The sequence below is a fragment of the Stomoxys calcitrans genome, chromosome 2, assembly GCF_963082655.1.
Source record: "Stomoxys calcitrans chromosome 2, idStoCalc2.1, whole genome shotgun sequence".
NCBI classification, from domain to species: domain Eukaryota; kingdom Metazoa; phylum Arthropoda; class Insecta; order Diptera; family Muscidae; genus Stomoxys; species Stomoxys calcitrans.
This window is the reverse complement of record NC_081553.1, coordinates 11,611,239-11,636,403: the sequence shown is the minus strand read 5'-3', so window position 1 is coordinate 11,636,403 and position 25,165 is coordinate 11,611,239. Positions and strand designations below refer to the sequence as shown.

At 38.0% G+C, this 25,165-nt stretch overlaps 3 protein-coding genes across 3 annotated transcripts; all 3 read right to left on the bottom strand.

Moving 5' to 3' along the window:
• Positions 1-1,801: 1,801 nt before the first annotated feature.
• Positions 1,802-3,145, bottom strand: LOC106082816 (GATA zinc finger domain-containing protein 14). The gene is made up of 2 exons (XM_013245551.2): positions 2,796-3,145; positions 1,802-2,726 (listed from the first exon to the last, which is right to left on the bottom strand). The coding sequence occupies exons 1-2, from the start codon at positions 3,102-3,104 to the stop codon at positions 1,905-1,907; spliced, it is 1,131 nt and encodes a 376-aa protein (XP_013101005.2). The 5' UTR covers positions 3,105-3,145; the 3' UTR covers positions 1,802-1,904.
• Positions 3,146-8,792: 5,647 nt separating this feature from the next.
• On the bottom strand, positions 8,793-9,547 carry LOC106082819 (protein nemuri-like). Its single transcript, XM_013245554.2, has 2 exons — positions 9,401-9,547; positions 8,793-9,328 (listed from the first exon to the last, which is right to left on the bottom strand). The coding sequence occupies exons 1-2, from the start codon at positions 9,497-9,499 to the stop codon at positions 8,906-8,908; spliced, it is 522 nt and encodes a 173-aa protein (XP_013101008.2). The 5' UTR covers positions 9,500-9,547; the 3' UTR covers positions 8,793-8,905.
• An 8,295-nt stretch (positions 9,548-17,842) lies between these two features.
• On the bottom strand, positions 17,843-18,411 carry LOC106082824 (uncharacterized). Its single transcript, XM_013245557.2, has 2 exons — positions 18,221-18,411; positions 17,843-18,158 (listed from the first exon to the last, which is right to left on the bottom strand). Exons 1-2 carry the CDS (start codon positions 18,326-18,328, stop codon positions 17,913-17,915), a joined length of 354 nt encoding a protein of 117 aa, XP_013101011.2. The 5' UTR covers positions 18,329-18,411; the 3' UTR covers positions 17,843-17,912.
• Between the last annotated feature and the right edge of the window lie 6,754 nt (positions 18,412-25,165).

The following is a 25,165-nucleotide window of genomic DNA, read 5'->3' as shown; positions in this document are numbered from 1 at the left end:
CCCCAGATACATGGCCCTGATAAAATATCAGCATCGTGCTATTCTCTCAAATACCATTTATTTAAACCCCATATTGCCACTGAATTTGAGGGGAGTTTACAGGATGAGGCGTCCCGCAAACACATGGCACCAAAATTCATTCAAATTCATTTTCTAATCTCAAATACCTATCATTTGAGCCACATATTGACATGGTTGACACATTTTGTTCCTTTGGAGGGTGTTTTGGGAAAGGGGTGATGCCCTAAATACATGGTCCTACATTTGGATATCAAATTCGTATTCTACTCCCAAATACCTTTATTTGAGCCCCATTTTGCGATTGCGTCAGTAAAAAATTGCTGTTTGTGGGGTATTTTGGGAAAGGCGTAGACCGCCAGAAAATTGGTCCCGAAAGTGGTTTTCAATTCTCGCTCTACCCCCCAATTCCTTTAATTTAAGCTCCACATTGACATGGTCGGTAAATATGCCCGATTTAGAGGTGGGGTGGGGGTGGCCCTATAGACAATTTTCCCGAATATTGATATCAAATTCGTGCTTTACTGCCAAAGACCTTTCATTTGAGCCGCATATTGCTATGGTCGTAAATTTGTCCCCTTTGGGAGATGTTTTTGGTGAGAGGCGGCCCCCCAAACTCTTGGTCCCATATTTGGATATCAGATTCGAATTCTACACTCAATTACCTTTTATTTAAGCCTCTTATTCCCATGGTCAGTAAATAAGTCCTCTTTGGGGGGTGTTTTGGGGAAGGGGTCGACCCCCAAAAACGTGCTCCCACAATTGTATATCAGATTCGTATTCTACTCGCAAATACCTTTCATTTGAAAATGTCCGATTTAGGGGTGTTTTCGGGGCTGGGGTGGCCCCCCTAGCACTTGGTCCTACAATTGGATATCAGATACGTTTTCTTATCCCAAATACCTTTCATTTGAGTCCCATATTGTCGTGGTTGGTCTAAATAAAGGGTGATTTTTTTGAGGTTAGGATTTTCATGCATTAGTATTTGACAGATCACGTGGGATTTCAGACATGGTGTCAAAGAGAAAGATGCTCAGTATGCTTTGACATTTCATCATGAATAGACTTACTAACGAGCAACGCTTGCAAATCATTGAATTTTATTACCAAAATCAGTGTTCGGTTCGAAATGTGTTCAAATTTTGACAAATTTTGTTCAGCGATGAGGCTCATTTCTGGTTGAATGGCTACGTAAATAAGCAAAATTGCCGCATTTGGAGTGAAGAGCAACCAGAAGCCGTTCAAGAACTGCCCATGCATCCCGAAAAATGCACTGTTTGGTGTGGTTTGTACGCTGGTGGAATCATTGGACCGTATTTTTTCAAAGATGCTGTTGGACGCAACGTTACGGTGAATGAACACATTTCGAACCGAACACTGATTTTGGTAATAAAATTCAATGATTTGCAAGCGTTGCTCGTTAGTAAGTCTATTCATGATGAAATGTCAAAGCATACTGAGCATCTTTCTCTTTGACACCATGTCTGAAATCCCACGTGATCTGTCAAATACTAATGCATGAAAATCCTAACCTCAAAAAAATCACCCTTTATATGTTTGGTAGGTTTTAGGGTGGGGCAGCCCTCCTAGGTACCCCATCCGAAATTTGGATACCAAATTTTGTTTTTTTGGGTACTATATGAAGGCACACAAAATTTCGCTTAAATAGCACCACCCATCCCCGAGATCTGGCGTTTCTGAAAATTAGGGTAAGTGGGAGGGTCCGCCCCCCCCTTCAGATATCAAAAAATTTAGTACCCTGTGAAAATTTCAAAAAAATCGGTTTTAAGATTTTTCTAAAAGTTTTAATTATTTCACTAAATCTTGAAGATTAGGTACGAACTTAAAAACTTTTTACTGAGTTTTGTTTTTGTTAAAGATCAGCGTTACTTGCTTTCTAATTCAGAACTTTTATTTTCCAAAATGTTCTGAATGGTTTCATCTCTATTATCTAGATTCATATGTTCATTAGTAGCAATGTTTGCTACAAGTTTTTTTGCTACCGTTTTTGGTCGACGATTTGCTCTGCGATTTGTTTTGCGTTGGTTGTTTACCCGGGGTGCGCGAGTACTACCTTTAGTAGGTGTACTGACCACTGGTCTGTTAACGTTTCTATTAGTGCCCCTAGTTGGGTTACGAGTCCTATTGTTTCTAGACGTACCATTCGATTTGGTTACAGTGCTGTTAGTAGGTACATTGCTTCTGCGGGGGAATGTGGGACGTGGTGTATTAGTTCTTGAGGGGTTGTGTACATTGCCATTTCTCCTAGGGGGATAAGTATTCCCACGGGTTCGATTTTGATGCGGTCGAAATTCATTGGTATGGTTTCTAGTTGCAGGTTGAAGATACATTTGGGAACGTGGAACTTGTTGACGATAGTGTTGCTTTCGATGTGGCTTGTTTCCATAACCGTATGCCTGAGAGTAGTTTTCGCTTGGTAGGTTTTCTTCTATCTCATGGTCATTGAGATGGTTGTCATCATGGTACATCATGCCCTCGTCGTCGTTTGCCATGTCTTCATCTAACTCTTGATCATTGCGATGATTGCCATTATGAATTCTATCAAGAAATTTCCTTATTGTTGCATAATCACTATTTTCCCTTGAATCTTCATTTCTTAAACGATTTTGTAGTTTCTTAATTGTCCTGTTATCAATGGCCACATTAAAAGCAATGTTGGGATTCTTCTGAATATGTTGCTGTTGACACTATTAATGGAGTAGCATGATGTGTGATAAAAAACATTTAAGATCAAAGTGAAAGCTTGAAAATCTTACATCAATGGTTTGACAAATTGATTGTAGTAACTTGTTGGTTTCTTCACCCGGCTCCAGTTGGTAGCCTTCCTCTGGTGCACCCTCAAATTCTTGGTCAAGCGGATCCGACTCTACAAGCGTCTCCTCATTTTGATCTACAGACAACTCCGATCCAGTGGCTTGGCCAGGAATGTACTGGCCTCTATCTGATTCAGCAACTTCAGAATCATAATAATATTCTCCATCATAGTCGGTACTACCAGCATAGAGCGTTGCTGCCAAAAAACTTTGGAAAATGAAGGCAAACAGAACTGCCTTCATTACAAGCATTACTTCAAAATTTTAAACAAGAGAAACCAGTTTTGAAACTATTTCAACATCAGATTCGGTTTATATACAACTATAGGGAAATATCTTAAGGCTAAGTCAAGTCGATTGGTAGGTACTACTACTATTCATATTTTAGTAGAGCATTACTTAGAAAAAATTTAATATATATTCGAAAGAAAAAAGTAAAATACAAAGTAAAAAAAATTATAAAAAAACTCAACTACTTCTAAAAAACAGATTTAAAATGACAAATATAAATAAATTGCCTTTAAGAATTGTAAGTTTTTTTACAAAATCAAAGTGTTTATATAAATCATTCATCGACATATCTATACTTGGTTTACAGAAATTGGTTAATGAACCAAGTTGACTTCTCTTCAAGAAGATGGAATTATTCATTGAGTTATTGAAAGGCCTTGTCATAAGACGATTTAACAATTTGTTATGCATACGAGTAAAAGGAAGTGCAGTTTTGAATTAATTTAAGTTGGTAATGCAAATTTCCTGTTTTTAAAATTCTATGGTCTTTCTTATTTAAGTTTTCCCATAAGTCGGCGAAAAAAGGTTTGAATTTGGAAAACTTCATCTGCATGTCTATCGAAGCCCATAATTGGCATCAACTTGTAACCATGGGATATTATGAGTAATTGCTTGAAACAAATATTTGACGATAGTGTTGCTGTTGATCGAGTAAAGTATTGAAGGATGTTTGGTATGGCCACAACCTACTTGGCCGTGCGAATAATTTGTATGATTACGACTTAATATTTTTGTTTGAAACGTTGAGCGTAGCAGAAATTTTTATACCCACCACCGAAGGATAGGGGTATATTCATTTTGTCATTCCGTTTGCAACACATCGAAATATGCATTTCTGATGCTAGAAAGGATACATATTCTTGATCAGCGTAAAAATCCAAAACGATCTGTCCGTCTGTCCGTCTGTCTGTTGAAATCACGCTACAGTCTTTAAAAATAGAGATATTGAGCTGAAACTTTGCACAGATTTCTTTTTTTGTCCACAATCAGGTTAAGTCCGAAGATGGGCTATATCGGACAATATCTTGATATAGCCCCCGTATAGACCGATCCGCCGATTTAGGATCTTATATAAGCCCATAAAAGCTACATTTAGTATCTGAATTGGCTGAAATTTAGGATAGAGGGTTGTGTTAGGCCCATCGATATTCCTCTATTTGGCCCAGATCGGTCCAGATTTGGATATAGCTGCCGATCTTTCGATTTAAGGTTTTGCGACCATAAAAGGTGGTGGGTATCCAAAGTTCGTCCCGTCCGAACTTAAAGCCTTTTTACTTGTTATACACTCCACCATAGGATAGGGGCATACTAATTTCGTCATTCTGTTTGTAACTACTCGAAATGTTCGTATTCTTGATCGTCGTGTCGATCTAGCCATGTTCGTCCGTCTGTCTGTCGAAAACTCACTAACTTTCGAAGGAGTAGGGCTAGCCGCTTGAAATTTTGCACAAATGCTTCTTATTAGTGTAGGTCGGCGGGGATTGTAAATGGGCCATATCGGTCCGTGTTTTGATATAGCTGCCATATAAACCGATCTTTGGTCTTGATTTCTTGAGCCTCTAGAGGGCGCAATTCTCGTCCGATTTTACAGAAATTTTGCACGTAGTGTTTTGGTATTACTTCCAAAAACTGCGCCAAGTATGGTTTAAATCGGTCCATGTTTTGATATAGCTGCCATATAAGCCCATCTTGGGTCGCAATTCTCATCCGATTTGACTGAAATTTTGTACAACAGCTTCTCTCATATGTCTACGTGGGTTATATGGTCTGAATCGATCAATAGCTTGATACAGCTCCCATATAAACCAGCTCCCACATTTTTGTTATGACTTCCAATGACTGTGCTAAGTATGGCACAAATCGGTTCATAACCTGTTATAGCTGCCATATAAAGCGATCTGGGATCTTGACTTTTTAAGCCAATAGAGCGCGCAATTCTCATCCGATTTGGAAGAAATTTTGTACAACGGCTTGTCTCATGACCTTCAACATACGTATTTAATATGGTCTGAATCGATCAATAGCTTGATACAGCTCCCATATAAACCTATCTCCCGATTTTGCTTCTTGAGCCCCTACAACGCGCAATTATTATCAGAATGAGCTGAAATATTACACAATGACTTCTACAATGTTCAGCTTTCATTTATGGTCCGAATCGGACTATAACTTGATATAGCTCCAATAGCATAACAGTTCTTATTGAATATTCTATGTTTGTCTAAAAAGAGATACCGCGCATAGAACTCGACCAATGCGATCAATGGTGGGGGTATATGAGATTCGGCCGGGCCGAACTTAGCACGCTCTTACTTGTTTTTAAGTATTTTTACCATTTTTAAATTGGCGAAAAATTAATTATTAATATCATCAAGCGATCGAAAGAAAAATTACGTCCAAATATTGTGCAAACATCGTTTCGTATGCTAAAGCTTGCCTACGACTGTTATTTGCAAAAAATCCGCACATCAAAAGCCACGCGTGTGGTTTAAAGCCAATTTAAAAAAATCGCCAAGAAAAGTTGTGCTAACATTGATTTTTTTACACCATGGCTTGTCCGTAACCCATGGTTTGCCATAGAAAATAAAATCGACACACCAGTCAATCCACACGTGTTTATCAAAACAGATCGAAAAAATTTGCAGAAGATGTGGAAATATCGTTTTTAACCAAAGTTTGTGTATCACACTTTAATTGCGAAAAAAATCAGCACACGAAAAAGCCACATGTGAATTCCTAAGAAGATTCAAGAAGACGTGCAATAATAAACTATGCCAGAAATTGCCTAGGATCGCCTTTGAATTATTTTTGTGCACTGCGTTTGCTTTCTGTCGATGATTTTTGTTTTGGAAATTCTGTGTCTCTGCTGGACGGGTACACCAGTAATTTCTGTCCTTTGCTTTCACGAGAAGAAAGACTCTTCCGACTGTGCCTGTGCCTAAAACCACTGTGCCTCTGCCTAAGACATCTCTTGCCGCCACCTAAAGCCTTACCAAGAGTCAATTAAAGGACCACCAGTAATATGAAGTCCTCTTTTGCTGTCCGGTGGAGTACACAAATTCATGCCATAACCATGGTAAACCATAAATGAGAGGTTGTTATTCCCATTGTCCACCAAGATTTACCATCCACCTGCTCAGACATAACCTACACTATCACCTGCCACCCTCGGCATAAAACAAGAGAAAACGTAACATCATGAAGATTTGAGCCTATCTAGAATAATTTCACTATAAGTGTTTTTGAATAAGTATAAGGAAAAAAATGATTTTTTAATTAATAGCATCAAATTCCGTCCCCTAAAGTATTTTGTGCAAAATTTTCAGGTATCGTTACGCTTTAAAACAGCAGCATTGCATCGTGGGAAGGCCTTCATCATGACCCCGATACGCTGGTAAGTAATCATAATAAACAAAAAAAAAAAAAAAAAAAAAAAAACAAATTTTATTACCTTCCAAACAATAATAAACATTTTAAACTCCTTTCTTGTGCTATTTAATTTAAGATGAGTGTACGCAAATCCTATGAATAAGGGATATTTCATGAAAGCAATATCATCCACACCTTTTTGTTTTCGTATTTTTTACTACGCATTACTATAAATTTTACTACATAGTGTTAATTCAGTCATGAATATATAACAGAATTTATTGATAAGGACCAGTTTACATAATTTGTTATATCGGTATAATGTGTTATATAGCTCCCATGTAATATCTCTTCCACCCACTCTCTTTGATTACACACTGCTCTTTGATCATAACAAATTTGCAATAAAGGCACAAAATAGAAAAAACACAAGCAGTTCTAAATCTTCCAAAAAGGCTTAAACGATTTCGTATTTTTATACCCTTCACCATAGGATGGGGGTATACCAATTTCGTCATTCTGTTTGCAACACCTCTAAATATGCGTTTAAGACCCCATATCATTTTAAGTCGATCTAGCCATGTCCGTCCGTCTGTCCGCCCGTCCGCCTGTCCGCCCGTCCGTCTGTCCGCCCGTCCGTCTGTCTGCCGAAAGCACTCAAACTTTCGAAGGAGTAAAGCTAGCCGCTTGAAATTTTGCACAAATACTTTTTATTAGTGTAAGTCGCTTGGGACTGTAAATGGGCCAAATCGGTCCATGTTTTGATATAGCTGTCATATAAACCGATCTTGGGTTTTGATTTCTTGAGCCTCTAGATGGTGCAAGTCTTATCCGATTGGAATGAAATTTTACATGACGTGTTTCACAATGACTTCCACCAACTATGCTAAGTTAGGTTCAAATCGGTCAATAACCTGATATTGGCGCCATATAAACCGATCTTGGGTCTTGACTTCGTGAGCCTCTAGAGGGCGCAATTCTTATCCGATTGGAATGAAGTTTTGCACGACGTGTTCTGATGTGATATCCAACAACTGTGCCAAGTATGGCTCAAATCGGATGATAACCTGATATAGCTGCCATTTAAACCGATCTTGAGTCTTGACTTCGTGAGCCACTAGAGGGCGCAATTCTCATCCGATTTGAATGAAATTTTGCACAAAGTATTTTCTTATGATATCCAACAACTGTGCCAAGTATGGTTGATATCGGTCTATAACCTGATATAGGTGTGATATAAACCGATCTTGGGTCTTGACTCCTTGAGCCATTAGAGTGCGCAATACTTATCCGATTGGAATGAAGTTTTCTACGAAGTGTTTTACTATGACTTCCAACAACTGTACCAAGTATGGTTCAAATCGGTCCATGTTTTGATATAGCTGCCATATATACCGATCTTGGGTCTTGACTTCTTGAGCCTCTAGAGTGCGCAATACTTATCCGATTGGAATGAAATTTTCTACGAAGTGTTTTACTATGACTTCCAACAACTGTGCCAAGTATGGTTTAAATCGGTCAATAATCTGATATGGCTACTATATAAACCGATCTTGAATCTTGACTTCTTGAGCCACTAGAGAGCGCAATTCTTATCCGATTTGAATGAAATTTAGCACGAAGTATTTTCTTATGATATCCAACAACTGTGCTGTTATGGTTCAAATCGGTCCATGTTTTGATATAGCTGCCATATATACCGATCTTGTGTCTTGACTTCTTGAGCCACTAGAGGGTGCAAATCTTATCCGATTTGGCCGAAATTTTGCATGATGTGTTTCGCTACGAATTCCAACACCTGTGCTAAGAATGATTGAAATCGGTCTATAACCTGATATAGCTGCCATATAAGCCTATCTTAAGTTTTGACTTCTTGAGCTTCTCGAGGGCGCAATTTTTATCCGATTTGCCGAAAATTTGAATAAAGTGTTTTATTTTGACTTTCAACTAGTATAGTCTAAATCAGTCTATACCCTGATATAGCCGCCATATAAACAAATCTCCCTATTAGACTTCTTAAGCTTTTAGAGGGCCCAATTCTTATCTAATTTGGTTGAAATTTTGCATATGCCGTTTTAATGTGTGACTTTCAAAAACTGTTCCAAGTATTGTCTAAATCGGTTTATTACCTGATATAGCTGCCATATAAACCGATCTCCCAGTTTGACTTTTTGACATGCCAGCCTCCTTAACACTTTTGTACTTGTTATATTTGTTTTGACTTCACAATTACCTGTTATTGCATCCTGAGTGAGAATGAAATTAATAAAATGAAACCTCTTTTCGCTGAGATATATAGCAACAACATTTATTTATTCTTCTCTGAAATTTCTTATCGTAGTCATACTAACTGCTTAGCTGGATTTTAAAAAAGAGCTTTAGGCCGGCGTATGCTAACATCCGATGTTAGGTAGATCATTAATACTTATATCAATATTCCTTGTATGCCCACCACCATGCCTGTTTCTAGCATGAGGTTTATGTTTTCGTCTACCCTTACCCCTATTCTTACGGCCACGACCGCTACCACCACGTTCACCCCTACGTCCACCCCTACGACCATTCCTAGATCCACTCCTTGGTCCACCTTTAAATCCACCCCTATGCCTACCGCCTCCTCGTCCCTTCTTTAAAGTTTTGCCCGGCGATTTTAATGTATTTGCATTAACCACCTTCTCTGTTGCCCTCTTGGGTCTCTTTTCTTGTTCTTGGATGTCTTCATATTCGTTGTATTCTTGGTATGCTTGGTTTTCCTCATCTTGCACCTGAATAGATGCATCTTCTAGCGGATAGTAGTCATTATTTAGCTCCTCTGACTGTAAAGCAAAAGATTGCCAAAAATTTGGCTAAAATGAAATTAGGCATGAGTTAGAGAAATATGGTTTAACCTTTGCTACTGGTGGCGGGCAATACCCTGCCTCTGTGACCGTTGCAATAAATATCGTCATAAGAATTTGAACTAGAAGAACAAATTTTGTTGACTTCATATTGACGCTGGCAGCAATGGGCCTTTGTTACCGCCTAGAGTTGATCACGAAAATTTACACTGCTTATATAGGCTGTAGAATGTAAAATGCAAGTTATCATATGCATCATGAGGAATGGTTTAATGAATTCTTCTTTAAGGTGAATAACACATTAGGCAGTTGCACATATGCATTAAAAAGGAAGGAAATGCATATAACGGTGCTGTATAATTCTGACAGGTAATGCAATTTTTGTTTTTTTTAAATTGTCAACAGAAAATCTGCTTGAGTGGAAATTGTAAAGAAAGTAGTAAATGATACATATTCACACAAATTCAATATATATTGGTTAAACCTTAAAAATGATGCAAGCAAAAAAATAAAAATCTTTGCATACCTATTGAAATATCGAATAGAATCTTGCTTATACGATTTTCTTGCTATGGTAAGAAAATGGTGGCTTCTACAGCCTTAAAAGTCAAAACGCATAAAAGATATTTACGGGGAGTTATATCTAAATTGATTTTGATGAAATTTTGCACACGTATTGGGATGTCAATTAAACCATCTCATGAAAAATTTTTTAGAGATCGGACCAAAATTGTGGCTTCTACAGCCTTAAAAGGCCATATTGAATGAAAAATATATATGGGAGCTATATCTAAATCTGGACCGATTTTTATGAAACTTTGCACACATATGAGAACGTTGAATAAAACGCTCCATGCCAAATTTTGTAAGGATGGGACCAAAATTGTGGCTACTACAACTTTAAAAGGGCATATCGGATGAAAGATATACATGGGAGCTATATATAAATCTGATCCGATTATGATGACATTTTGCACACATATTGGGATGTCACAAAAAGCACTTTGTGCCAAATTTTGTAAAGATCGGATCTAAATTGTGCCTCCTAAAGCCTTATATATGGGAGCTATATATTGGTTGCCCAAAAAGTAATTGCGGATTTTTTAAAAGAAAGTAAATGCATTTTTAATAAAACTAATTTTTTCACGGCTTGTGACTCTGTAATTGCATTCTTTCTTCTGTCAGTTATAAGCTGTTACTTTTAGCTTGCTTTAGAAAAAAAGTGTAAAAAGTATATTTAATTAGAGTTCATTCTAAGTTTTATTAAAAATGCATTTACTTTCTTTTAAAAAATCCGCAATTACTTTTTGGGCAACCCTAGTTATCGTCTTCATACAGCTCGTGGTTGATATGACGCCTATATTCTCCATTAACGCAAATTGGTCCTTATATTTTACGAAGAATCTTTCTTTCAAATACTCCAAGCACTGCCTCATCTGCTTTCACAAGTAACCATGCCTCAGAACCATATAACAACACGGGTAGTATCAGTATCTTTTTAAGTGTGATCTTCATCTGTCGTTGTCTTGTGAGTAGAGTGCGATATATCTATTCACATCTGCATCTCGTATAATCTTCTCCAGCAGGATATTAAAGAGATCACACGATTGGCTGTCTCCTTGTCTGAAACTTCGTTTGGTATTAAATGGTTCGGAGAGATTCTTTCCTATTCTGAGGAACGTGTATCAGCAAGTGTCATCGTGCAGAGCCTTCTTAATTCTGCAGGAATTCAAAACTCAGACATGGCTTGAAATACTATTGGACGTATAGGGGTATCGAAAACGGCTTTTTAGTCAACAAAGAGATGAAAGGTGCTGATTTGTCGTTCTCGGGTCTTTTCCATGATTTACCGTAGTGTAAATATACTGTCTAAGGTGGTTTCACCAGGTCTATAGTAGCATTGATAGGGCCCAATTAACTCATTGACTTTAGGTTTTAATCTTTCACCCAGAACGCTCGAGAGTATTTTGTATGGGATGGGCAGCAGACTTATTCCATCGGGTATTCGTTCTTCTAGCCAGATTGCAGAGACAAGCTGATGCATACTTCTTATCATCGCGTCGCCTTCGGTCTTAAATAGTTCAGCAGGCAACCCGACGGCTTGGACCTTATTTTTAGAAGTTCTGACTATTAGTTAAATATTCTATACCATCATCAGGGACTGGTTCTGAGTTATCCTCTTTGCCGCCATCGTCGGAGACTAGTAGTTGGGTAAAATGTTATTTCCATATCCTCAGCACGCTATCTGTGTCAGTTACCAGATTTCCTTATTAGTTTCTGCAGGAGCCATCGGTTCGATGTTTGGTTTTTTAGTAGAATTTCCGAACTTCATTCACATCTCAATTCGCTCATACTCACGTTTTTCCATTTCCTTTTTCTTTCTGCGGAATATATGTTTCTCCTCTCTCCTTTTCTCCCGACACCTCTCCTTCATCTGGCGTTGCTACTGATTACAGGGTTTCTCTATATGCCGCGTTCTCGGCTTTACTAGCATCTCGACACTCTTGGTCGTACCATTGGTTTTTTGGGGGTAACTTCCTGTATCTAAGTACGGATTTCGCGGCATTTTCCATGGAGTGGGAAATGGTTTATCACTGCGCCATTATATCATCGGAACAAGGAGTGCTTCCATCTACCAGTTGGGTCAGTCAAGTGGAGTATGCCGTTACCTTCTGTTGTGCTTGCAGATTTTCAATGTCCAGTTTTCGTGCGGTGTCAAATCGTACTTTCCTCGCCATGCTCAAACGGGTGCGAACCTTTGCTGCAACAAGGTAATGATCCGAATCTGTAATCGCTCCACGGATCGATCGTACATCTAACACGCTGGATGAATGCCTTCCATCTATTACAATGTGATCAAGGTGTTTTGATCGAGTGACAGCTATGTGGCTTTGTCAATACTTAAATGTTGAAATCGGATGCTGCTTACTACCATGTATTTGACGCGTCGAAATCTATTAGCCTCAACCCATTATCGGATGTTATCTAGTGGACGCTAAACTTTCCAACTGTTGGACCAAAACTGTCTTCCTTCCCCATGTTGACATTTAAATCTCCCAGAACGATTTTAATATGGGCGTGGCAGCGGTCATATTCTTTCAGAGATCCGCAAATCATGGTACTTTTTTCGTTTAAGTGGGTCGTCAACGATGTGAGAAGTTTGCCCCTGTTCCTTAGTGGAATGTTCATGGGCCAAATTTGCATTTACTTGGGTTGTCAACGATAGGAACGTCCATTTCTTCTTCTTCTGTTTCACAGAGTGATTCTTATAGTTTTCCGGACGTCGATTACATTATGGGCTTTGTGGGATCGCACATGTATCCCGCTTGCTCCAAGATCTGACGTTCGCCTCCAGCCACACCCAACCTGGGAACCGACGCTGATGTTGGCCATTAGTTATTTGAAGGCGCCAATAACTCGCCTTGTCATTTCGAGTATCATTGGCACTCAGTATTTAATTAAGAGTCAGTGCCACCATTGCGACTCTCCTCTCGAAAATCGCTGACTGCTTGCGGCCGCTATTGCAGCTATTCGGCATAAAAACGAAACTTTCCACTATCCGCAACCTGTGGACGCGCCTGGTAGCTTTCAGCTAAACTTCCCCTGATAAGGATGGACACCACATAAGTCGGAGCTGAAGGTTTCAGCCTGTGCGGTGATGATAGTTATCGGCGATTTGTGAGAATTTATGCTGGCGAGAAATGGCATGGCAGCCATGTAAAAACTTCTCCCCAAAGAGGTGTTGCATTGCGGCACGCCAGGAGGCCCCTTATTAATGAGCTTCCTTAACGGAATGTTCATGGACACAATTTGCATTTGCATGACGTTTGCCAACCTCCCAATACAGACTGCTGCCAGATTGAACTTTACTCAATAAAAACAAAACAAACAAGTAAAAGCGTGTTAAGTTCGGCCGGGCCGAATCTTATATACCCTCCACCATGGAACGCATTTGTCGAGTTCTTTTCCCGGCATCTCTTCTTAGACAAAATTAGGATATAAAAAAGATTTGCTCTGCTATTAGAGCGATATCAAGATATGGTCCGTTTAAATTATGTGTTGGAGACCTGTGTAAAATGTCAGCCAATTCGAATAAGAATTGCGCCCTTTGGGGGCCAAGAAGTAAAATAGAGAGATCGATTTATATGGGAGCTGTATCGGGCTATAGACCGATTCAGACCATAATAAACACGTATGTTGATGGTCATGAGGGGATCCGTCGTACAAAATTTCAGCCAAATCGGATAATAATTGCGACCTCTAGAGGTTTAAGAAGTCAAGATCCCAGATCGGTTTATATCGAAGCTATATCGGGTTATGAACCGATTTGATCCTCATGTGACACAGTTGTTGAAAGTAAGAATAAAATACGTCATGCAAAATTTCAGCCAAATCGGATAAGAATTGCGCCCTCCAGAAGCTCAAGAAGTCAAGTCCTAGATCTGTTTATATGACAGCTATATCAGGTTATGAACCGATTTGAAACATACTTGGCACAGTTGGATATCATAACAAAATACTTCGTGCAAAAATTCATTCAAATCGGATAAGAATTGCGCCCTCTAGAGGCTCAAGAAGTCAAGACCCAAGATCGGTTTATATGACAGCTATATCAGGTTATGGACCGATTTAATAGTTGTTGGATATCATGGCAAAACACGTCGTGCAAAATTTCATTCCAATCGAATTCATTCCAAGATCACAGATCGGTTTATATGGCAGCTATATCAACACATGGCCCGATATGGCCCATTTATAATCCCAACCGACCTACACTAATACGAAGTATTTGTGCAAAATTTCAAGAGGCTAGCTTTACTCCTTCGGAAGTTAGCGTGCTTTCGATAGATAGACGGACGGACGGGCGGACATGGCTAGTTCGACTTAAAATGTCATGACGATCAAGAATATATATACTTTATGGGGTCATAGAAGAATATTTCGAGGAGTTACAAACAGAATGACGAAATTAGTATACCCCCATTCTATGGTGGTATGAAAAAAATACACACAAAATTCAGAAAAATTCATGAAATCTTTGTTTGAATCCATAGTATGGTCCATATAATTTAATGTTTCATTATTTCAAGCAACTGTTGACCGTGACTGCGTCTCAAATGGTCCATCCGCTTAGTCCGATTTTGGCATACTCTTTCCAAAATTTCGGCCGGTATCCCTCGACTAAATGCTTCATTGTTGTCTTCCAGTGCATCAATTGAAGTGGACTTGTCTGTATGGCCATGAGACATTAACCTAGCCCCACAAAAAATAGTCTAAAGGCGTCAAATGTCACGATCTAGGCGGCCAATTGACCAGTCCCGAACATGAAATGAAATGTTCACCGAACTCGCCTCTCAATAAGTCCATTGTTACGCGTTCTGTGTGGAATGTGGCACCGTCTTGTTGAAACCACATGTCATGCAAGTCAAACTCTTGCATTTTGGGCAAAACAAAGTTGCATATCATCTCACGGTAGAGCTCACAATTCACAGTTAGGTAACGATTCGCATCATCTTTGAAGAAGTACGGTCCAATGATGCCACCAGCCCATAAACCGCAACAAACTGTGACTTTTTCTGGATGCATTGGTAGCTCTTGCAATGCTTCTGGCTGATCTCCACTCCAAAATCGACAATTCTGTTTATTTACGCACCCTTTGAGCCAAAAATGAGGTTCGCCGTCGGAATTTAAGAAGCCCGTCAAGAACTTTCTTAATAGAGCACGCAGTTTGATAATAAAATTCAATAATTTGCAAGTGTTGTTCGTTTGTAGGACGATTCATGGTTAAATTATAGAGCAAACTAAAGATGTTTGACAATGAAGCAAAACAAGAAACGTGTGTGAGCTGTTTTACACAGTGTTGCCAAACAGTTAGTAGCTAAAAAATCACCCTTTACTTCACCAATAAAATAGATTTGTTTGTCGCAAAGGTATTTCAAAGGTTTTATTTTTTTGCACATGGTTTCTTTGAACCCTCTACCATAGGATGGGGGTATACTAAACTAGTCATGACGTTTGTAACACCTCGATATACTTAACTGCAATACTATGAAGGAATGAAACCCATGTATAAAGGATTTTGCTATGGAAATTATTTATGAATAAATATTCATATACTATACTGCTGAAATATTCATTGAACTTACAAAAAAAAACCAAATCAATTTCAATTTATTATACTGCAATTTTATTTTTTCAAGCGACTTAGGGTTTTGCTTTTCTGCACTTGTTTGCAGTTAAGTTTATCATCATGCATAACGAATTGCTTGTAGTAGCAAGCGAACAGGTTTAGAAGGCAAATATTTGGGCTATAAGCCTATAAAATCAAACTGTTCAACTGTGATTTCAGTGTCGATGTTGGCTTTCAGCACTAATGGACTCGGTTCTAAAAGTCAACATCAATGCCACCATATTGGCTTTGATTTTCCAAATTTACCTGAAAAATTTTTAAGTATCCAAAGTATTAGCTGGGAGGGTTGCACATGTGGTGAAGAGTTTAAAGTAAAACGAAAAAAAAGTATTTTAATATTTTTAATTTGAAATAGATTATCATCTTTTATACCGCTTAGGAGATCTAAGATGCTGCTTCAAAAATGGAATTTTTAACAGAGATGAAGAGGCCTTCCGCAGATAACACCCGATGTACCTTAGAGCTAGCTATAGAAGCTTCAGTTTAATACCTGATACAATAATCTGTACTCCAAATTCAATAATTAGAACTTTGTTAATTATCTTCTATTGTGCAAAATCAATTAAAATTTTAAAAAATCGGAAGTTAAGTAAATTGCCAAAATTTCCATAGGAGCTGCTCATAGCTCAAAACAATAACAAAAACTTTGCAATAAATAAAAAAAAAACTTTACGTTATTGAACGTTTTCTCTTTTTTTTTGACTAAATTATAAAATTATCTGATCTCAGATCGGTTTATATGACAGCTATATCAGGTTATGGACCGATTTGAACCATACTTGACACAGTTGTTGAATATTATAACAAAACACGTCGATCAAATTTCATTCCAATCGCATTGCGCCTTCTAGAGGCTCAAGAAGTCAAGACCCAAGGTCGGTTTATATGACAGCTATATCAGTTAATGTACCAATTTGCGCCATACTTAGCACAGTTATTGGAAGTCATAACAAAACAGTTCATGCGAAATTTCAGCCAAATCGTATGAGAATTGCGCGCTTTAGTGGCTCAAGAAGTCAAGCCCCCAAATCGGTTTACATGTCAGCCATATCAGGTTATGGACCGATTTGAACCATACTTGACACAGTTGTTGGATATCATAACAAAACACGTCGTGCAAAAGTGAAAAAGTGATATCAAATTCGTTTCCTAATCTCATTTAAACTCCTTATTGCAGAAGTCAGCATATATGTCCGGTTTGGGGTATTGGCCCCAAAAACTATAAATATTTAGATCCACTCCCACTTTAAGACCCAAATTGTCTTGGAGAGCAAATACGTCATATTTGGGGGTTGTTATGGTTGGTTGTTGGTCCCTAATGTTGATATCAGATACGTGGTCTACACGCAAATATCTTTAATCGGATTCGTGTTCTACTTTAAAAACCCTCTTATTTGAGCCTCATATTCCAATAGTCAGCAAATACTTCCTATTTGGGTGGTGTTGTGGGGGTGGGGTGGCCCCATAGACACTTTTTCCGAATATTGATATCAGATTCGTGCTTTACTCCCAAAGACCTTTCACTTGAGCCCCATATTGCTATGGCCTTAAATTTGTCCGATTTTGGGGTGTTTTGGGGGTTGGGGTGGCCCCCCCCCAAACACTTGGCCCCATAATTGGATATCAGATTCGAATTCTACTATCAAATATCTTTTATTTAAGCCCCATATTCCCACGGTCAGTAAATACATCCTGTTTGGGGGGTGTTTTAGGGAAGGGGTGGACCCTCAGAAACGTGGTCCCACATTTAGATATTAGATACGTATTCTACTCGCAAATACCTTTTATTTAAGTCCCATATTGCCATGGTCGGTAAATATGTCCGATTTAAGGGTGTTTTCGGGGCTGACACTTGGACCGACAATTAGATATCATATACGTTTTCTACTTTTAAATACCTTTCATTTGACTCCGATATTGTCGTGATTGCTCTGAATATATGTTTGGTAGGTTTTAGGGTGGGGCGGCCCCCCTAGGTACCCCATCCGAAATTTGGATACCAAATTTTTATTTTTGGGTACAATATATGAGAGCACACAATTTCGCTTAAATCGCACCACCCATCTCCGAGATCTGGCGTTTCTGAAAATTAGGGTAAGGGAGAGGGTGTTTGCCTCAAAAGAGATCCCGGGAAAAAAACTTGGCAAATGCTATCCATGGTCGAGGGTATATAAGATTCGGCTCGGCCGAACTTAGCACGCTTTTACTTGTTTCGTTCTTCTGCAAAATTTGTTTGTCCAAATGCATGTTTGAGAACAACATTGACCTTTTCTCTTAAGAATGATGTGGAAAAGTTAACTCTCTATCTATTTATAGAACAAAGTTTTATTCTGTTAAAAACATTGTTCTTTGCCCTAATATCAAATGCCCATATTAAAAATGACATTGAAATGGGTTTTCCTCTAGTCTTTCTATGGGAGTTTCTTCCTTTATATCACGATGTGTATTAGGAGCTGCCGGTCTAGTTATTTGTATCGACTGTTGTGGTTGCATTTGCTGTTTGGGACTTCGACCATTATTGAATCTTTGATATTCACCAGTTGATTTGGGAGATACTGCCCGCCTTCGTGTCCTTACAAAACTTTCATCTTCGAAACAGCAACGTGGATCCTGGTTGCACTTTGAAGAGAAAAAATCATATACTATTTTAATGTACAGTTCAGGAAAAGCAAATCTCTTACATCAATGTCATTGCAAGCTGGTTCAGCGGTGGCTGTACCCAAGACCACGGGTAGCAAAAACAACACCAGAAATATTTGGCAAATTAAAATTTTTTTTGTGAATTTCATGTTGTCAACCAAGATTGTTAAGAAATCGCAACCAAAATTCTAGCTTTCAGAATGAAGATAACACAATACACCAAGATATGGGACTGTTTATTCAATTGCTATAGCGAAGAATTCGTTAACATACAGCATATGTGTTATACTGACTTTATTAGACAATTATATTCAATGTCACGAATCAGAGCACTCTGCAAAATTACTTAAAAATTTTTCTATGATTTACCTAAGAAATTATTATAATCGGCGACATGTTGTGTATCGCTGCATTTTCTTTTGAAATAATTGGCTTTCCCAAATGATCATGATGCATGGAATGGAAATAGTCGTTCAATATCTATATGTGATTGTAATTGTCTTGTCCAGCGAGAAGTAGCACTATTTTGTCACTATTAGTTTTATTATACCCACCACCATGTTAAGGGTCCGTTTGTATCACCTCGAATTTCTGCTAATCGGACGAACATATATATGGGAGCTATATCCAAATCTGAACCGATTTCAAGCAAACTTCTCAGATTTTGTAGTAGTCGAGGAAGGGAAGGGAATTTTGGGAAGATTAGTCAATAAATGAGCTTGCAATGGCTCTAGGAGTGAAAATCGGGCTATATATATATATATATATATATATATATATATATATATATATATATATATATATATATATATATATATATATATATATATATATTTTAGAGCTATATCTAAATCTGAACCAATTTCTATGAAATTCATCAACAATGTCGATGGCCATAAGAAAATCCTTCCTACCAAATTTCGAGAGAATCGGTAAACAAATGACATTTTGATTGCATTATTACAGTAAATAGGACGAACATACATATGGGAGCTATATCCAAATCTGATCCGATTTTTTCCAATTTCAATAGGCTTCGTCTCTAGGCCGAAAAACATGCCTGTACCAAATTTGAAGACGATCGGATAAAGTTATAAATGCGACCTGAAGTTTGTACACAAATTAACATGGACAGACCGACATAGCTAAATAGAATCAGAAAGTGATTCTGGATCGATCGGTATACTTATCAATGGGTCTATCTCTATTCCTTTTGGGTGTTACAAACTAAGTTATAATACCCTGTACCACAGTAGTGGTGTAGGGTATAAAAATCAATTTGTGTTTGTTTGTAGGTTTGCTTGTTTGTTTGTGTGTTCCTTATAGACTCAGAAACGACAGAACCGATTTTCTTGAAATTTACACAGATGGTGTCAAATGATCCCGTGATGAAAATAGGATATTAAATTTTTGATATCTGAAGTGGGGGCGGATTCTCCCCTTTTCCTTTATTTTCAGAAACGCCAGATCTCGGAAATGGGTGGTGCGATTTAAGCCAAATTTTGTGTGCTCTCTTGTAGTAACCTAAAACCAACAAATTGGTATCCAAATTTCGAATGGGGTACCTAGGGGGACCGCCCCACCCCCAAAACTTACCAAATATATATTTAGACCAACCACGACAATATGGGACTCAAATGAAAGCTATTTAAGATTTGAAAACGTATCTGATATCCAATTGTCGGACCAAGTGTTTGGGGGACCACGCCAACCCCTTAAGTACCCCTAAATTGGACTTATTTACTGACCGTGACAATATTGGACTCAAATGAAAGGTATTTGCGAGTAGATTACGAATTGGATATCCAAATGTGGGACCACGTTTCTGGGGGTCCACCCCTTCCCCAAAACACCCACCAAAGAGGACTTATTTGCTGACCTTGGAATGCAGGGCTTAAATAAAAGGTATTTGAGTGTAGAATTTGAATCTGATATCTAAATATGGGACCAAGGGTTTGGGAGCCGCCTCTCCCCAAAAACATCCCCCAACATCGCCTCTCCCCAAAAACATCCCCCACGTTTCTGGGGGTCCACTCCTTCCCCAAAACATCCACCAAAGAGGCCATATTTACTGCCCATGGAATACGGGGCTTAAATAAAAGGTATTTGAGTGTAGAATACGAATCTGACATTCAAACTTGGGACCAAGCATTTAGGGGCCGCCTCTCCCCAAAGGGGACAAATTTACGACCATGGCAATATGGGGTTCAAAAGAAAGGTCTTTGGGTGTAAAGCACGAATCTAATATCAATATTCGGGAAAAAGTGTATAAGGGGCCGCCCCACCCCCATAACACCACTCAAATAGTAAGTATTTGCTGACCATAGCAATATGGGGCTCAAATAAGGGGTATTTTGGGGTAGAACATGAATGTAATATATAATTTCAAGGCCAAGTCACTGAGTGGCCGCCCGATCCCCCAAAACACCCCCAAGCCGGTCATGTTTGCCGTCTATGCCAATATGGGGCTTAAATTAAAGGTATTTGGGAGTAGATTAGGTATCTGATATCAACATAAGGGACCAAATGTCTATAGGACGTCCTACAACCATAATGTAGTTGCTCACCAAGACAATTTGGGTCTTAAAGAGAGTGGAACTAAATATTTATAGTTTTTAGGCGAATGCCCCAAAACGCATATTTTTTTATGACTTTTGCAATAAGGAGAAAGGTCTACTCCTTTCCCAAAATACCCCTCCTTTCCCAATATACCCACCGAAATACCCTACAAACAGCAATTTTTCACTGACCATCGCAATATGGGGCTCAAATAAAGGCATTTGGGAGTAGAATACGAATTTAATATCCAAATGTAGGACCATGTATCCCCACCCCAATCCCCAAAACACCCCTAAATTGTGCATATTTACCGACCATGTCAATGTGGGGTTTAAATGAAAGATATTGCTGGGGTAGAGCAAGAATTGATACCCACTTTCGAGACCAATTTTCTGGGGGTTTACCCTTCTCCCAAAATACCCCACAAACAGCAATTTTTTACTGACCATAGCAATATGAGGCTCAAATAAAGGTATTTGGGAGTAGAATTCGAATTTGATGGCCGAATGTAGAACCCTTTATTTAGGGCATCACCTCTTCCCCAAAACACCCTCCAAAGGGTTAAAATTTTTTCGATCATGCCAATATGTGGCTCAAATGAAAGGTATTTGGTATTCGGGACCAATATACCCCACAAACAGTAATTTTTCACTGACCATAGCAATATGGGGCTCAAATATAGGTATTTGGGAGTAGAATACAAATTTGATAGCCGAATGTAGGACAATGTATTTAGGGTAAAAATTAAGGGTAAACATTTTTCGATCATGCCAATGTGTGGCTCAAATGAAAAGTATTTGAGATTAGATAACGAATTTGATAACCTATTTTTGGGGCCATGTGTTTGGGGGACGCCTCATCGTGTAAACTCCCCTTAAACCAATGGCAATATGGGGTTTAAATAAATGATATTTGAAAGAAGAACACAATGCTGATATTTTTTCAGGGCCAAGTGTCTGGGGGACCACCTCACCCCCGAAAACACCCCCAAATCAGACATCAATGGAATATCAGGCTGAAATAAAGTATTTTAAGAATGGAGTACGGAGGCCACCGTAGCGCAGAACTTAGCATGTCCGCCTATGACGCTGAACGCTTGGGTTCGAATCCTGGCGAGGCCATAAGAAAAAAATTTTCAGCGGTGGTTTTCCCCTCCTAATGCTGGCAACATTTGTGAGGTACTATGCCATGTAAAACTTCTATCCAAAGAGGTGTCGCACTGCGGCACGCCGTTCGGCCTCGGCTATAAAAAAGAAGGCCCCTTATCATTGAGCTTAAACTTGAATCGGACTGCACTCATTGATATGTGAAAAGTTTGCCTCTGTTCCTTAGTGGAATTTTCATGGGCAAAATTTGCAATTTGCAAGAATGGAGTTCATCTTACATCCAAACTTAAATTCGTAGACCAATACAGACCATATGGATTTCAGATAAAAGCACTTTTATTGTTAAACTGTTAGTCAAACGATATTCTATTTTCGTAGCATGGTATTTCACTAAAAGCTCTTTAGTTTTCGAAAATAAATATTCCAAAGAACATTTTGTTCCATATAAAGCAAAAGAGGGCGCAGCGGAGCGGGCCTGGTTCAGCTAGTTAATAATAAAACACAATAAATTAATATCAGATTTTTTGCATTTTTTATTTGTATTTTTATTCATTTCTCATGTATGATTATCATTTATTCATATTTTACACCATATTATACATTAATTGACACATAAGACATTTTAAAACGTTGTTATTTTGTTTGTTTGTTTGTTTCATTCATATGTATTTATTCATACTTGCTGATTTTTTTGTATATTTTTTTTGTTGCTTTTTTCAGATTTATCTCCATAGAGGGCGGGGCTGTGTGTTATTAAATTTAAGCTTACACTCTGTAGGTTATCAATAGTTTTTTTTTCGCTTTCTGCTCTTTCAGTTATGGTTAATACGAATTAAATAAAAATTTGAAAAATTATGAAAAGAACAAAAAATGTGGAAAAAATTACTTTACACATAATTGTTTAATTATTTATTTGTTATTTTATTATCTAATGCTATTTATGCTGACAGTTTTGTTTTTTTTTATTGTTATTGGCTTTATGCCTTGCTTGCTTAGACATTATATGCTATTCCGCTGTTAGTTTTTACACATTCGTTATTTTTTGTTTATGGTTAAAGTTTTATTGTTGTTGTTTTAATTATTATAATAGTGTGTGGTTTTTTTGTTGTAGTTGCTTTATTTTGTATTTTGCTTGATAACATAAAAATTTACACATTTTTACAATATTTTTGCCTTTTGTTTTTTTTTTTATTTATTAGACTTAGGTTTTTTTATTATTTTGTTGTTGTTGTTTTTTTTTTAATTGTCATTTAAAAAATAATTTATTATAAATAAACTACGATCACAAAATAGTTTTTGAAGACTTTTCTTTTATTCAAATTTTGGGTTGGTGCTTTTGGAAAGGAGGGACTGCTGTTTTTTTCATTGCCGATTTTTTTAGCTCCTTTGGTATGCCAAGGAAGCCAAGTGTGTTTGTTTTGCAAAATATTTCAATGGTATTAATTTTTGTAGAGAAAGAGAGAGAGATTTTAAAAAGCTTGATTTAATTTTGCCTATGAGAAAGAATGATGTGGGACCATAATTTTTCTACAGATATTTAATGAGTGAATTTCAAATTTAAAGCAGTAAGGAAAGGCAAAATCGGGCGCTGCCGACTTTATAATACCTTACACCTACCCTATAAACACAAAATTCCTGTATCAAATTTCGAGCAAAGCAGACATGTTCAAAAGTGTCATAACTACGGTGGACAAATGACAACAAATTATCCAAAATCTGACGAACAAATACATGGGAGCTATATCAAAATCTGAACCGATTTCGACAAACCTTTTTTGGATATTGTGGAATTCGTCGTGGAAAGGGTTGTACAAAATTTTGGGAAGATTGATCAATAAATAAGCTTGCGGTGGGTCTAGGAGTGAAAATCGGGCGATATATATATACGTGAGCTATACCTAAATCTGAACAGATTTCTATGAAATTCAACAGTAATATCGAGAGTCATAAGAAAATCCTTCCTGTCAAATTCCGAGAGAATCGATTAACAAATGACCATTTTATTGCTGTATTACTGCAAATCGGCCGAACATATATATGGGAGCTATATCCAAATCTGAACCGATTTTTTCCAATTTCAATAGACTTCGTCTTTAGGTCGAAGAACATGCCCATACCAAGTTTGAAGATGATCGGATAAAAATTGCGACCTGTAGTTTGTACACAAATGGGTAGACGGACAGACAGCCGGATGGACAGATAGACAGACAGGCGGACATAGCTGAATCGAATCAGAAAGTGATTCTGAGTCGATCAGTATACTTATCAATGGGTCTATCTCTCTTCCTTTTGGGTGTTACAAATAAATGCACTAAGTTGTAGGGTATGACAAAGTGTTTTCAAATGGGTTTTGAACAAGATGTTGTTATGTAAAATTTGTACAACCCGATTTTTATACCCTCCACCATAGGATGGGGGTGTACTAATTTCGTCATTTTATTTGTAACACCTCGAAATATGCGTCTAAGACCCCATAAAGTATATATATTCTTGATCGTCATGACATTTTAAGTCGATCTAGCCATGTCCGTCCATCTGTCTGTCGAAAGCACCCTAACTTTCGAAGGAGTAAAGCTAGCCGCTTGAAATTTTGCACAAATACTTTCTATTAGTGTAGGTCGGCTGGTATTGTGAATGGGCCAAATCGGTCCATGTTTTGATATTGCTGTCATATAAACCGATTTTGGGTCTTGACTCCTTGAGCCTCTAGAGGGCGCAATTCTTATCCGATTTTATTGAAATTTTGCACGTAGTGTTTTGGTAACACTTCCAACAACTACGCCAAGTATGGTTTAAATCGGTCCATGTTTTGATATAGCTGCCACATAAACCGATCTGGGATCTTGACTTCTTGAGCCTCTAGAGGGCGCAATTCTCATCCAATTGTAATGAAATTTTGTACAACGGCTTCTCTCATGACCTTCAACATACGTGTCTAATATGGTCTGAATCGATCGGTAGCTTGATACAGCACCCATATAAACCTATCTCCCGATTTTGCTTCTTGAGTCCCTACAAGGCGCAATTCTTATCCGAATGAACTAAAATATTACACAATGACTTCTGCAATGATCAGCATTCATTTATGGTCCGAATCGGACTATAACTTGATATAGCTGCAATAGCATAACAGTTCTTATTCAATATTCTTTGTTTGTAGGATTCAGCCCGGCCGAACTTAGCACGCTCTTACTTGTTTTGCAATAAGACTGATCTTGAAAATGATTCCAGCAAAAACCGAATCGTTTAATATTGAGACCATCAAGTTAAGTATTTGGCCTTTAAAGGTTCAGAGTATCACATAATTGTTCTGCTATATTA